Here is a 12,865-nt window from a genome sequence, read left to right on the forward strand (position 1 = left end):
CGCAAGCAAAAACATTATTTTTCATTCATAAAACGAAGCTTGGAGTCCAAAACTGAGTTCAGAAAGCTCAAAACTCACTGGACCACATTATGGAAATTCTCCAGCGCAGATCTCACCGGAGAAGACGGCGGTTGGTGGCGGTTCACGGCGGAGATGGTCAGAATCAGAAATTTCTTTAGGGGTTTTAAAGCGCACGTCGAGGGGAGTTCCGGGGAGTTGGGTTTGGGGCCCCCCCTATGGGGCTCCCCGCCCCACTTAAAGTGGGGAAATTACTGGAACGCCCCCCTTTAATAGAATACGGAAGCAACATTTCCGTATTCAATACGGAAGTCTTATATCCGTATTATATTAGTATGTAAACCGGCAAGGGTTTATTCAAACCCATTTCAAACTTCATTCCGTATTTTGCCAAGCTCTTCTCCCCTCTTCAACCTTCGATCTCTGTCGCTCCCCTTGCTTGAACCGTGTACTTGAAAGGTTCCATCATCTCCATCAAAGCTCTTCACAACCCCATTCTCAGAATTGAAACCTAGAGGTAAGGATTTTTGGATTTTCCCCATTTAACTTGAAATTATGTTAATCATTGAACCCTAGGGTAGTCGATTGTTGCTTGTGTAGAGGTATTGTTGGCTGAAATGTCTTGAATGTGGTTTGGGTTTAGGGCCGATAGCTCATTGTCGTTAATGGCGTTTCTGGGTAAATACGGATCACAGGTTTCCGTATTGAATATGGAAAATGGTTTTCCGTATTCATCTCAGAACCAAACCCAACACTTATAATTGATTCTGGGTTCAGAATCAATTATAGAAGGTTTCCAAAGCATTTGTGAGTAGTTTCTAGATGCCATAATTGATTATTAGGAAAATAAAAGTTGATCCAAGCATGCATAATCCACAGAAGATCCGATTATCATCTATGTACTTATAAAATTCTAGGAATTTTCCATTTGCTTGCATCATGTTTCTGTATATGGCTGAAATGGTATATATAGTGAATGTTTGCTCTGAATATATAGTGAGAATGAAGAACAGAAAGAGGTCTCATGCTTCTAGTGAGGATGTCGGGGCTACTGAGGATAGACACCGGCGGTTACATGCTTCTAGCCGGCGCGGCGATCATGCTGCAACCTCTCAGGCGGTGGAGGCTTCAGCTCCAGTTGTTTCTCCGCCGTCTCCCAGGATTGAGGTTCCTCTGGTTGATTATACGCCGTCTCCCACGGTTGAGATACCTACAGTTGTTTCTCCGCCCTCTCCCATGGTTGAGTCATCAGGCGAGGAGTCCTCAGGCGAGGAGTCCTCAGGCGAGGAGTCTTCCGGCGAGGAGTCATCAGGCGAGGCCTCATCCGGCATGGGAGGATCTGACGAGGATAGTATTCCTCCGCCTACTGTTGATGCTGATGTCCTGCCGCCAGAGCAGGGGGAGCAGGGGGCACAGGGTGGCGAGGAGGACCTGATCCAGAGGTTGCCGCCGTTTCCGGGGGGGCCTGTTGAGCTATCGCTCCTCACCCATTATGCTGATCACAAGGCTCCCTGGGCGTGGCATGCACTCCTACGCACAGACGAGCGGTATGTGGACCGTCGACAGTTGAAGGTGGCCACAGCTGGGGGGAAGGTTTGGAACCTTGCTTGTGATGGTGATTCAGACAGTCACAGGCGGGTTCGAGAGTTGATTGAGCAGACAGGTCTTCATCAGCTACCCTATTGCAGCTACCCGGTGACAGATGCAGGCCTTATTTTGGCCCTTGTGGAGCGATGGCATGAGGAGACTAGTAGCTTCCACATGCCGTTCGGGGAGATGACTATCACCTTGGACGACGTGTCGGCTCTTCTCCATCTCCCCATGGGGTCGAGGTTCTATACGCCTGGGAGGGGGGAGAGGGACGAGTGTGCAGCGCTCTGTGCTCAATTGATGGGAGGATCTGTTGGTATTTATGAGGCTGAGTTTGATACGAATAGGTCCCAGACTATTCGCTTTGGGGTCTTGCAGACCCGGTATGAGGCTGCGTTGGCGGGTATGTCTTAATTATTATTGTATTGTCTTTGTATCTATTATTATTGTATTGTTATAAACTATTAACTTAATTCACTTCATTGTAGAGCACCGATATGAGGACGCTGCACGGATTTGGCTGGTGAACCAGCTAGGCGCCACGCTCTTTGCTAGCAAGAGCGGAGGCTACCATACAACCGTCTACTGGATAGGGATGTTGGAGGATCTTGGTCGAGTGTGCGAGTACGCGTGGGGCGCGATTGCGCTCGCTACGCTATACGACCAGCTTAGTCGAGCGTCCAGGAGGGGGACGACCCAGATGGGAGGTTTTAGCTCGCTCCTGCTAGGATGGGTCTACGAGTACCTTTCTGACCGCGTCATTATCCGTAGGGCGGATCCGGAATACTCGCAGGACCAGCCTAGGGCGCGGCGGTGGGCTATGTCCCGGGTCGGGCATGCAGGCCTTGATGAGAGGCGAGTCATGCTCGATGAGCTGACGGTGGATGACGTTATATGGACCCCATTTGAGGACCATCGGGCTCATCGACCACGGGATCCGAGGGCCATGTATTCTGGCTACATCCGGTCGCCATTTGGCCGTGTTGTTCGACGGCATCTACCAGAGAGGGTTCTGCGCCAGTTTGGCTTCATACAGGATGTCCCTCGACACCCCTCTGAGATCCAAACGTCTGGGTCCCTTGCTGAGACCGCAGATGCTGCCTTTGCTGAGTTTGCGCCGCACCTCCGCCCTCAGGGGATCCCCGCTACATATCCGGGAGAGGCTGTGGAGGATTACATGAGGTGGTACAGCGCTGTGTCCCATCGGTTCATCATCCCTGATGATAGGAGGGAGGAGTTCAGTGCAGTGGTAAGTTTGAATTTTATTTTCCATTCAATTGTGATTTTTTGTTCATGATATTTTATTTGTATCTAATGTATCTACATTATTTTTGCAGACTGTTATGCGTCGGGCCGTGGACTTGTTGGAGCAGTCACTCGAGGTGCTAGATGCTCCTGCAGAGGGCACGCATTCCCGATCCCTCACTGAGAGGGCGCTGGATCTTATTAGATCCAATGCCTTCATTGGTACCCAGGGGGTAGCCTTTGCTGCTGTCCGAGGAGCTAGAGCTGCAGGAGGCAGAGGTCGTGGAGACAGAGCGCGTGGAGGCAGAGGCCGTGGAGGCAGAGCCCGTGGAGAGGGTGCTCCTGCAGAGGGTGCTCCTGCAGAGGGTGCGCGTGGAGGCAGAGCCCGTGGACCTAGAGGTCGTAGAGGGGCCGGTAGGGGTCGGGGCGAGTGATTGACTGTATATTTGTATATTTTTTTTGTATTTTTATATTATGACATGTGACTCTTTGTATTAGGACTCTCTTTATATTAATCATGCTTTCTATTTTCACTCATTATATGCCGACTCTTGTATTGAAAAAAACCCGTATAACTACACCGTAAATAATCGAAGGCAGGATAAGTAACATAAATAATTCATGGCAAACAGTTTAAAGGGTACACGAAATTATTCAGAAGCAACACGAAAACAAAATTAATCCTCAGTGATATCGATGAAGTCGTGGGGTCCGCTATCCTGTGGAAATACTTTGACTATGTTGGGCAACGTTATATTCAGATAACGAACAGATTTACTCGGTGCAAACACAGCAACCTGCAAGTAAATTGCAAATTTAAAAGATTAATGCGTACTTGTTCAAAGGAAGCAAGATTAATGTTTAAGGTAATAGACCTTTTGGAGAACAAGAACAGATCCAACAGTTATGACATTCCTAAATTCCCCGTCAGTGAAGGCCTTGCGATGGACGCTAGCGTCAACGGTGCCCGTAGGGTCCTAAATCAATGCAATCGTGAGAGAAAATGAGACAACAAATTGACGGTTAAAGAAGCTGGACAAAAGCGAGCAAATACCTTGAGGGTAACTTTGGCATCTCCGAAACCATTGGGAGTGCATGATTTAATAACAGCAACAACACTCTCTACTCTCTCAACATTCATTGTGATTGTGCCCAGCGGAGTGGCAGATTCCACCAATTGCAGGGCTGTAAGCCAAGCATTTGAATTGAAATCAGGATCGGTTTCGGTTGATCTGTCTTCGAGCGCACGCCTGACAAATTCTTGGGTCGGAATGAGTAGTGTGTTAGGGTTGGATCTACGCCCATACATGGCAGCCTGGACGGCGCCAGCTGGCCCATGAATGAGAGGACGAGAGCTGCTAGAAGTGCTGCCTTGACGTTTGCAACGGCGGACTAATGCATCCCAGTCTTGTTCCATTGTTTTTTTTTATCTTCGAAAGCAAGACATGAAGAAAAGGATGAAGAAGAATAAAGAACCCAGAGAGATTTATAGCAGAATGGTCAAAAGATTTATGGTGTTTGGTGGATAATACAAGTGTGGTTGGGGTTGGTTGGTGGTAGATAGTAATGTCAGGTTTCAAGTTCGTCATTTAGTGGATGAAAATGACAAGACTCTGATGATGGGGTGGTTGGAAATGACAGGACTCTGATGATGGGGTGGTTGGAAATGACAGGACTCTGATGATGGGGTGGACGAAAATGACAGGACTCTGATGACAGAGTGGTTGTCTATGTTAATTATCCCTGATGCTGATTCAAAATAATAAGGCCCATCAATATAACAATGACCATCAAATTAATATTATTAAAAGCAACAAATGAACATCATAAATTCAAGGCCCATCAGATTAATATTACAGAGCGTTTACAAATGAATATCACACAAAAGTGTGGTGTCAATCTGAGGTGATGTCTACATAGCTTTGGTGAATAAGAGGAACACCAAAAGTAACAAGCCAAGCTTCGTATTCTGATGTGAATCTTCCTAAACGTGTACCATATGGGGCGCACCAGCTTACTGATGTAGGATCAACATACCGTTCCCACTGGAGAGCAATTGGCGGCATAGAATGTCCAGGAGTTAGATGGAGCTACATTATAGAGAATAACAATAAAATTAGATAACTTGCAAATACAACAAATCAATTCACCAATTGGATATTAGTGTACTCAATCAAAAAATACCTGTACAAAGTGATTAATCACATGACCAATAGCTATAACAGGATGTACATCCGGTGGACCTTCTCCTCTTAGTGGAAGGTATGACCAACAACCCGTAGAGGAGATGGATATGAAAACCACTTGGAACCTGGTTGCTACAAGGTATCCCATCTCTGGCAGTTGCATCCATTTATCCTCGGTAGCCGGATCACCAGGAGGAAGAGTGAGTCGGGAATGTAAGGCATTAACCACATGTCTGGACCACATTTCATCATACAACCCTCTGTGTCGTTCAAGTTCTTCTATCAACGCTGCTCTAACCCATGACCAACTTTCCTCACCTGATGGTAGTCCGAGTAATGCAGCAACGACTCTATAGCCACAGTTACCATCATCCTCAACATTCTGAACTGTTTGTATATATGGGTGGAAAAAGGCTGGAAAATGACCCATGAAATAGCTTGTATCAGACTTCTTCACACGCTTCTTCTTCTTTGGTGGTTGTGAAACCTTCTTTGCCTCTCTGATCTCCCTATCAACATGTTCAAAACCTGAAAGATCACGAGTCAAGGATCCTATTGCTTTATTCTTAGGTGGTATTTTCTCATTCGCCTTAAGAGTGCGCTTGGACCTTATCTTAACCGCAGGAGTACAAAGTGAACTGCTTTCAGGACAATAGATCGCTTGAAGCTTCCTCCTTACCATACTCTGCCCTCCACTATCCAAAGAACTGAAATAATGTGTCAATGCCTCAACTTCTGGTTGCATATCTCCATGGTTCATGCCGCAAATATGGTTGCTGGTAGTATCTGCAACAGGTTCAGGTACATGCTCCCAACTCAGTCTCTTCCAGAATGGATGAATTGACTCATATGGAACTCTTTCATAACCTGCAAGTTCACAAAAGTGTCACTTTCAATAACAAATAGAATTAATTGACAAGAGAGTGGTTGACCGGTGACCTGCAAGTTCACAACCGCAAGGTAGTCCATGAGTCTCTCTCAACAAGCAATCGCATCCGCCGTAGGACTTCATTCTTATATGTTCATCGTCGATGAGCTGCAGGCATTTGTTTGACACAAATCCTCTAATATTTGTGTAAAATGGGAACATGAAAATGTGATCAATTCTGTGAATACTGCGCTCAAACGATGCTAATATTTTAGTATGTCGATTACATGTCAAACTATGCGACGCATCCCATGAAGTGGCCAGGTCACCCTTGCAATCCCGTAACATCTTCTTCAAACTGGCATGTGCACCCTCAGCCCTGCAAACAACAAATAGATATCTTATTAACAACAATCTATCAAATGAACAAACAATGCATAAATTAAGCTCATGTAATTTTTTTACCTGTTACTTGTTGTTGTTCCAAAGTGCATCACATGATTTGTCCATGCCTTGGCGAATTTCTCCTTGTGAACCAACCATGTAGTAGAACAATAGGAGGTAAAGTTGCTGTATTTTGCCTTGCACATATTAAACAATTGCATCCATTTCACTTCAAATTCTTCAACTGTTGCAGCATCCACCACCTCTGCCCACTTCATCATAACCAACTCAGCAAAATCATCTGTGCCAACATAGAGTTTGCACTTTGCCAAAACACACTTGTTGATGTGCCACAAGCATAATAAATGTGTAGTGTTAGGAAGGCTTTGCTTAGCAGCACTCAATAAGGCAAGATCCCTGTCAGTAACAATCACCTTAGGCAACATGGCTTGATCAGCTAATAGAGACTTCATACACTCAAGTGCCCAAACGTAGTCATCTGTGCCCTCATTAACAATGTAGCAAAAGGCTATGGAGTATGTCTTATCTGTGGAAGTCAGTCCAACAATCTCAAGCAAGGGAATTGCATATTTGTTTGTCTTGTATGTGCAATCCATAATCACTACATATGGAAATGTGTTGAACAGTTTGATAGCATTTGGATGAGCCCAAAATACATCCCTAATGACTTCCGATCCAAACTCATGTCTTTCAAAGTGGACATACTTGTCACCGTCCAACTTCTTCAACAAGTGTTGCATTTCTGTCAATCCCCCACGGAGGGATTTTCTTAACCTCTTGCAAACACCATAAATCTGAGATATGGTAGTCAAGTTTGAAGGATTGTTTTCCTTCAAAGTCAACAACATCTTTCTCGGTGGAACCCAACTCCTTGTCATTTTTCCCACTTGCTCCTTCTCTCCGGGTTTTAGACGACCAACAAAATTGTGCCCAAGTAGTGACCTAGCTGGTTCATGGTTGTGTATACCTTCCATCACCTTTAGCCGCCAATCTCTATCTATGCCATTTTTCCTAGGTCGTCCTTTTAGTCTAAAAGGACAACCTGTCTTTTGTGATCTCGTCCCTTCAACAAGGTCAGGGTCTCTATAAGGAACATATTTACCATGCTTCTCGCACCCCAACATGACATAAGCTTTTCTGCTTCCATTCCCACCATAATCTGACTTTGTGATCAACGTAACATATCCATTTTCAATCGCAATTCCATGAACCCAATTGATAAGATCATCACGGGTAGGGAAAATCTGTTATAATAATAAGAATTGATTACAAGGGTGATCAAGACATAATAAGAATTGATATATTACACTCTCAAAACAATGCAAAAATATGTTCAAAGAATACCTGATCAGTTGCAAATAAATGCGAGACATCTATACTTATACACGGGGGCACAAATGCTGGTGGTGGCACCTCTGTAGTGGCCTCTTCAGGTTGACCATTGTGAAATCCAGCTTCAATCAATTGTGACTCACCAAAGAAAAATGAATCTGTCATCCCTGGAAGAGAATACGGAAAGTTACATTCCATACTCAATACGGAAATATACTTTCCATACCGAATACGGATTGTTACTTTCCATACTGAATACGGAAAGTACCTTTCCATATTCAATACGGAAGATAACAATCTGTATTATATCACGACTCAGAATTCAAAAACCCATCCTTCTAACTACTTAAACTACTTAATCTAACTACTTAAACTACTTAATCTAACTACTTCCACTACTTAATCCTACAAAATAACAACAAATAAACACATAGACTTACCTCTACTACAACACTTGTTGTAGTGGTGGAGAGCTTGGGAAATGAAGGAGTGGATGGTGGTGGAGAGCTTGGGAATGAAAGTGAGGTAGGAGGGTGAGAGAGAGGGTGGTCTGGAGGCATTGAGGAGGTTCAGGGGGGCTGGTGAGGGGTTGGTGAAGGTTGGTGAGGGAGGAGTAATGGTGGAAAAAGGGGGAATCCTGTCAGAGTTAAATACGGAAAATACCTTTCCGTAGTCATCAAAATATAATACGGAAAGTACCTTTCCGTATTCAGTTAAATTGAATACGGAAAGTACCTTTCCGTAGGGCACTTTTGGGTTTAAAAAAGCTTGGGAATGAAAGTGAGGTAGGAGAGGGTGAGAGAGAGGGTGGTCTGGAGGCATTGAGGAGGTTCAGGGGGGCTGGTGAGGGGTTGGTGAAGGTTGGTGAGGGAGGAGTAATGGTGGAAAAAGGGGGAATCCTGTCAGAGTTAAATACGGAAAATACCTTTCCGTAGTCATCAAAATATAATACGGAAAGTACCTTTCCGTATTCAGTTAAATTGAATACGGAAAGTACCTTTCCGTAGGGCACTTTTGGGTTTAAAAAAAAAGGGTGGGGCGCGCAGCCCCATAGGGGAGGCCCCAAACCCAACTCCCGGAGTTCCGTGGTGGTGTTGATTTTTTCAAAAGCTCGGTGGTTCGCCGGAGATCGGAGTTGAAAGGTGGCGGTTTTAGGGTTTCATTTTTCCTTATTTTTCGCGTCTGTGGTAGTTGTGGTGGGGCGTTCATGGTCGTTTGATGGTGATGAAGGCGCGGTGGTGCTCGCGGCTGGCCAGAGAGAACGAAAGGGGGAGAGACGGCGGTGGTTGCCCATGGTGGTGGCGCGTTCCCGTGAAGGATACATGGAGGTGGCAGCATGCGCGTGAGAGGAAGAGGCTCGCGGTGGTGGCGGCTTGGCCCTGGGTGGCGGCTTCCATGGGAGGAGAAGAAGGTGATGTTGAGTGTTTAGGGTTGCAGGAAGGAGAAGAAAACTGGAGAAGAAAATGGGATTTTTGGAGAGAAAGAGTCGAGAGTTGAGGGAGGGAATGAGAGAGTGGGAGCGTGAATGAGAGAGTGAATGGGTGAGAGAGAGTATTGAATTCTGATTGGTGGGGTGGGGCCCACGCGGAGAGAGAAAGATAGAATAGAAATTTGAAATTTGAATGAGTGGTTGGAAATAGAAATGGTGAGTTGGAAATATAAGAATGAATTAATTTGGTGGTTGAGGTGAGAAAAGAATAAAGGATATTTCTTTGTGATGCTTGATAGGCTATCACAAGTAAATAACAAAGATGACCTGTTAGAGCAGGTCATCTCTTCATAAAAGAGAGATAAATTAAAGAATAGAAATTATTAAAATTAAAAATAAAATAATACACACAAAAATAATTATAATTAAATCCTTACTTTTAAATAACTTTATAAATTCAAAATATTAAAATTAATTACTACTTATTTAATTTTCCGAATCGCGATTAGATTCGAGTTAAGAAAATAATATAAAAATACTACAAAATAAATGCGCGATTAAATAACTATAAGGAAAATATTCTTTAAGGTATTTCTCGCCGTCGTGGCGCGTATAATATTTCAATCATAATTAATTAATAAATAATACGCGTTGCCGTGAATTAAGGAGTTAAATAAATAAATAGTCTATTTAATTCCGGGTCTTACAGTAAACTTGTAACTTATCGCACATATCCAAGAGACACTATTTGTCTCAAAAAAAATTATGGTAAGAGTTGCTTACTAATCTCCTAAAGTGCTCAGATGAAGGAATCGATCCTCCTGTATGTAGGGGACCACTAGATGAATTTCTATTATTAGCATTGTTTGCTGCATTTCTCTTCCAGTCGTCTTCCTTCCATTTTTGTTCCATCTCCTTACGGTTTTGTTCGGGAATCCAGGTTCCACTATCTTTCTTAGTACGCACCCTATACAGTGTGTCTGCTAGCCCAGTAGATGCTTTGTGGTCAAAAGACTTCCGGATTTGGATGTCATGCTCAGGTAGCCATCTATACTGCCTCTGCATAACAAATATTCCAAGAAGGAAATTTTGCAAAACAAATATGAAGCATATTGTGATCAAAATCCCTACAAGACAATGCTATGAACCACAACAACTCATTTACAGATTTAATAAAACATACTCTGATATATTGATACCTTAAATTCATTAAACCACATGTCAGTCAAGTCTTTATCATGCTTATTTGCTTTTGCATAACTTAGCCAAGACCCTACAAACTTACTTTTTATAATCGTCATAATATCGCGGACCATACTGGACGGTTCAAACCTATGAAACAAAGTTAAACAACTTGTCAAACCTTAAAGATAAAGATTATTACTAAAAATAATGACAGAATTGTAAAAACTTACTCGTTTGATGGAGCTGGACGAATCAACATTCTTCCATCAGCTCTAAGAGTACCAATATCCTCAGATGGAACAACAGAATGATTAGCCGTTGAATGGGTAGTGGAAGGTGGTGTGGATTGCCCAACAAGTGGATCATGACTAGATGTGGAATCTGCGGTGGGTTGACAATGGCGAGGCGCTACATGGGTAGTGGAAGGTAGTGTGGATTCTCGAGTAGAAGGGGGTGTTGTCATAGTACTATTCCTTTTACCTCTCCCTCTTCCCCTACCTTTTCCAAGACTTCTATTAGTATTTCTTCCTCTACCAAAACCACTACCACCATTGTCTTCCATCTACATACATATCAAATTATAACCAACTAGGAAAAATATAAGAAAATACACAAGATGTCACATTGTTCATAAAAATATACATAAGGGAAACACACACAAAAGAGAACATAAAGTTCATAAAAGAAATCACATAAAAGAGAAGACATAAAAGATGACATTGTTCATTAGAAATACATAAAAGAGAAGACATAAAAGATGACATATTATTCTTAAAAGAGAAGACATGAAAGACATAAAAACTTGTGACTACTCCATGTCAGAGTCGGAATTCCCATCTTCTTCTATAAGTTCTTCCTCTTCTTCACTACTTGTTGAGTATTCAATTTCTTCTTCATCTTCTTCTAAATCTTCCAAATCCATTTGGTTCCATGGTAATTCTTCTCCTTCATAAGCTATGTCAACAAGACTTTCCTCAAGATCGTCATTTGCAACCATTGTGGGCATTTCTTGTACATCATCATCTTGATAAGCATCATCAGGTTTATTTTCCCCAAAAATTGAATGGCATTACGCGCCTTGGTTTTTATAACAGCTAGCCAGCTTTGTTGCCCTTCAGGATAGGATGAAAAATACACTTGCTCTGCTTGTTGAGCTAGTATGAATGGATCATAACTTGGGTATCTCCTAAATTTTTTAATCTCAACATTTCCATAAGCATCAATCCTTGTTCCTTGAGGGCTAGGATCAAACCAATCACACTGAAATAAAACCACCTTCTTAGTAGGCCTACCAGTGTACTCCAACTCAACAATGTCAATCAACATCCCATAATAATCATTGCCCACTGAATCATTTTGCCCACATCTAACACATACGCCATAATTTGTCATACTCATTCCTTCATTTTGTGATTTTGTGACAAACTTTTATCCATTAATGATATAATTACGCCACTTTTTGACATTTCTAAGAGGACCCCATGCCAAACTCTTCAAAAGCACATCATCAATTTGGTTTCTTGAGTCAAGCACCTAAAACATATATCATTTGTTAATACAATCTAAGATATGCTTCACTAAACTTTTGAAGAGATTAGTAATAGTTTCACATACATATGATTTCAACCAAGTAGGAAACTTCATGGAAATTTGTTTGTCCAAGTCTTCATCATTTATCTCTGGATCTAGTTCTTGTAGAAGATCTGAGTATATGCTACATAAGCAACACACTGGTTAAACACAACTTTACATAAAAGTGATGTATCATAGTGTGTTTTGGAATGACTTACTTGATGTAAGGTACCACCTCAGGACAATTCAACAAAATATACAAATGTCCAACTTTCATTTCCTTTTCATTCAAGGTAGAGGTGATACATTTTCCATAACTACGACCTGGATGATTAGAAATAGACAATGGCGGATTCTCAGATGAGCCTTCTCCATCATTCCGTTGCACTCTTGTTCTCCTTGATGGAACATCAGAAGGATAATAATATGAAGCAAATGTAGACATCTCTTCCAGCAAATACGCTTTGGCAATTGAGCATTCTATGTAACACCCCGATTTCGGTGGCGTCACTTTAGTAACCAAAAAGAAAACAAAGCGGAAGAAAAACGTGAATATTTTTTTTTCGATAATTGTTTTAAGTAAATAAAAGACTTGTCGAATTAAAGATGTATCGACGAAAGATAAACATGACTAATATACAGATATATATACAACCCCCACAGTAAGTAGCATGCTACGTCACGAGTAATCCTCCAGTGACGGAAAGTAGAGCCTGTCGGCAAATATGTACATAACAAAATATAAGGTCAGTATTCTGAATACAGTCCTCCAACGAAAGTAGGTCAGCCCAAAAACAGTCCGAAGACCTCCTAGTCCGACCAACTCCCTGTGACTCCCGTAAAGAGAACCACACAAAAAGCTAAAGGTCGGGGACCTACCCTGCCCCAAAATGAGAAAACTGAAGATCAGAGCCACGACGATACTCCTACCCTAATTCTGACTAGAGGAGCACAACACACCACTCCCAGCTACGCATCACCAAGATCGTCATCTGAATCTGAATCCAAGACGATCAGGTCTATGACTGCATAGGT

General features: G+C 42.7%; 2 protein-coding genes across 2 annotated transcripts; one reads left to right on the forward strand and one right to left on the reverse strand.

Moving 5' to 3' along the window:
• Window positions 1–216: 216 nt before the first annotated feature.
• LOC130743167 (protein MAIN-LIKE 2-like) lies at window positions 217–3,388 on the forward strand. The gene is made up of 4 exons (XM_057595299.1): window positions 217–535; window positions 1,016–2,011; window positions 2,097–2,857; window positions 2,946–3,388. The coding sequence occupies exons 2-4, from the start codon at window positions 1,021–1,023 to the stop codon at window positions 3,285–3,287; spliced, it is 2,094 nt and encodes a 697-aa protein (XP_057451282.1). The 5' UTR covers window positions 217–535; window positions 1,016–1,020; the 3' UTR covers window positions 3,288–3,388.
• Window positions 3,389–7,805: 4,417 nt separating this feature from the next.
• Window positions 7,806–10,820, reverse strand: LOC130744256 (uncharacterized). Its single transcript, XM_057596448.1, has 5 exons — window positions 10,489–10,820; window positions 10,273–10,405; window positions 9,857–10,132; window positions 7,913–7,942; window positions 7,806–7,811 (listed from the first exon to the last, which is right to left on the reverse strand). Exons 1-5 carry the CDS (start codon window positions 10,818–10,820, stop codon window positions 7,806–7,808), a joined length of 777 nt encoding a protein of 258 aa, XP_057452431.1.
• Window positions 10,821–12,865: the final 2,045 nt, after the last annotated feature.

The sequence above is a fragment of the Lotus japonicus genome, chromosome 3 (assembly GCF_012489685.1).
Source record: "Lotus japonicus ecotype B-129 chromosome 3, LjGifu_v1.2".
NCBI lineage: Eukaryota > Viridiplantae > Streptophyta > Magnoliopsida > Fabales > Fabaceae > Lotus > Lotus japonicus.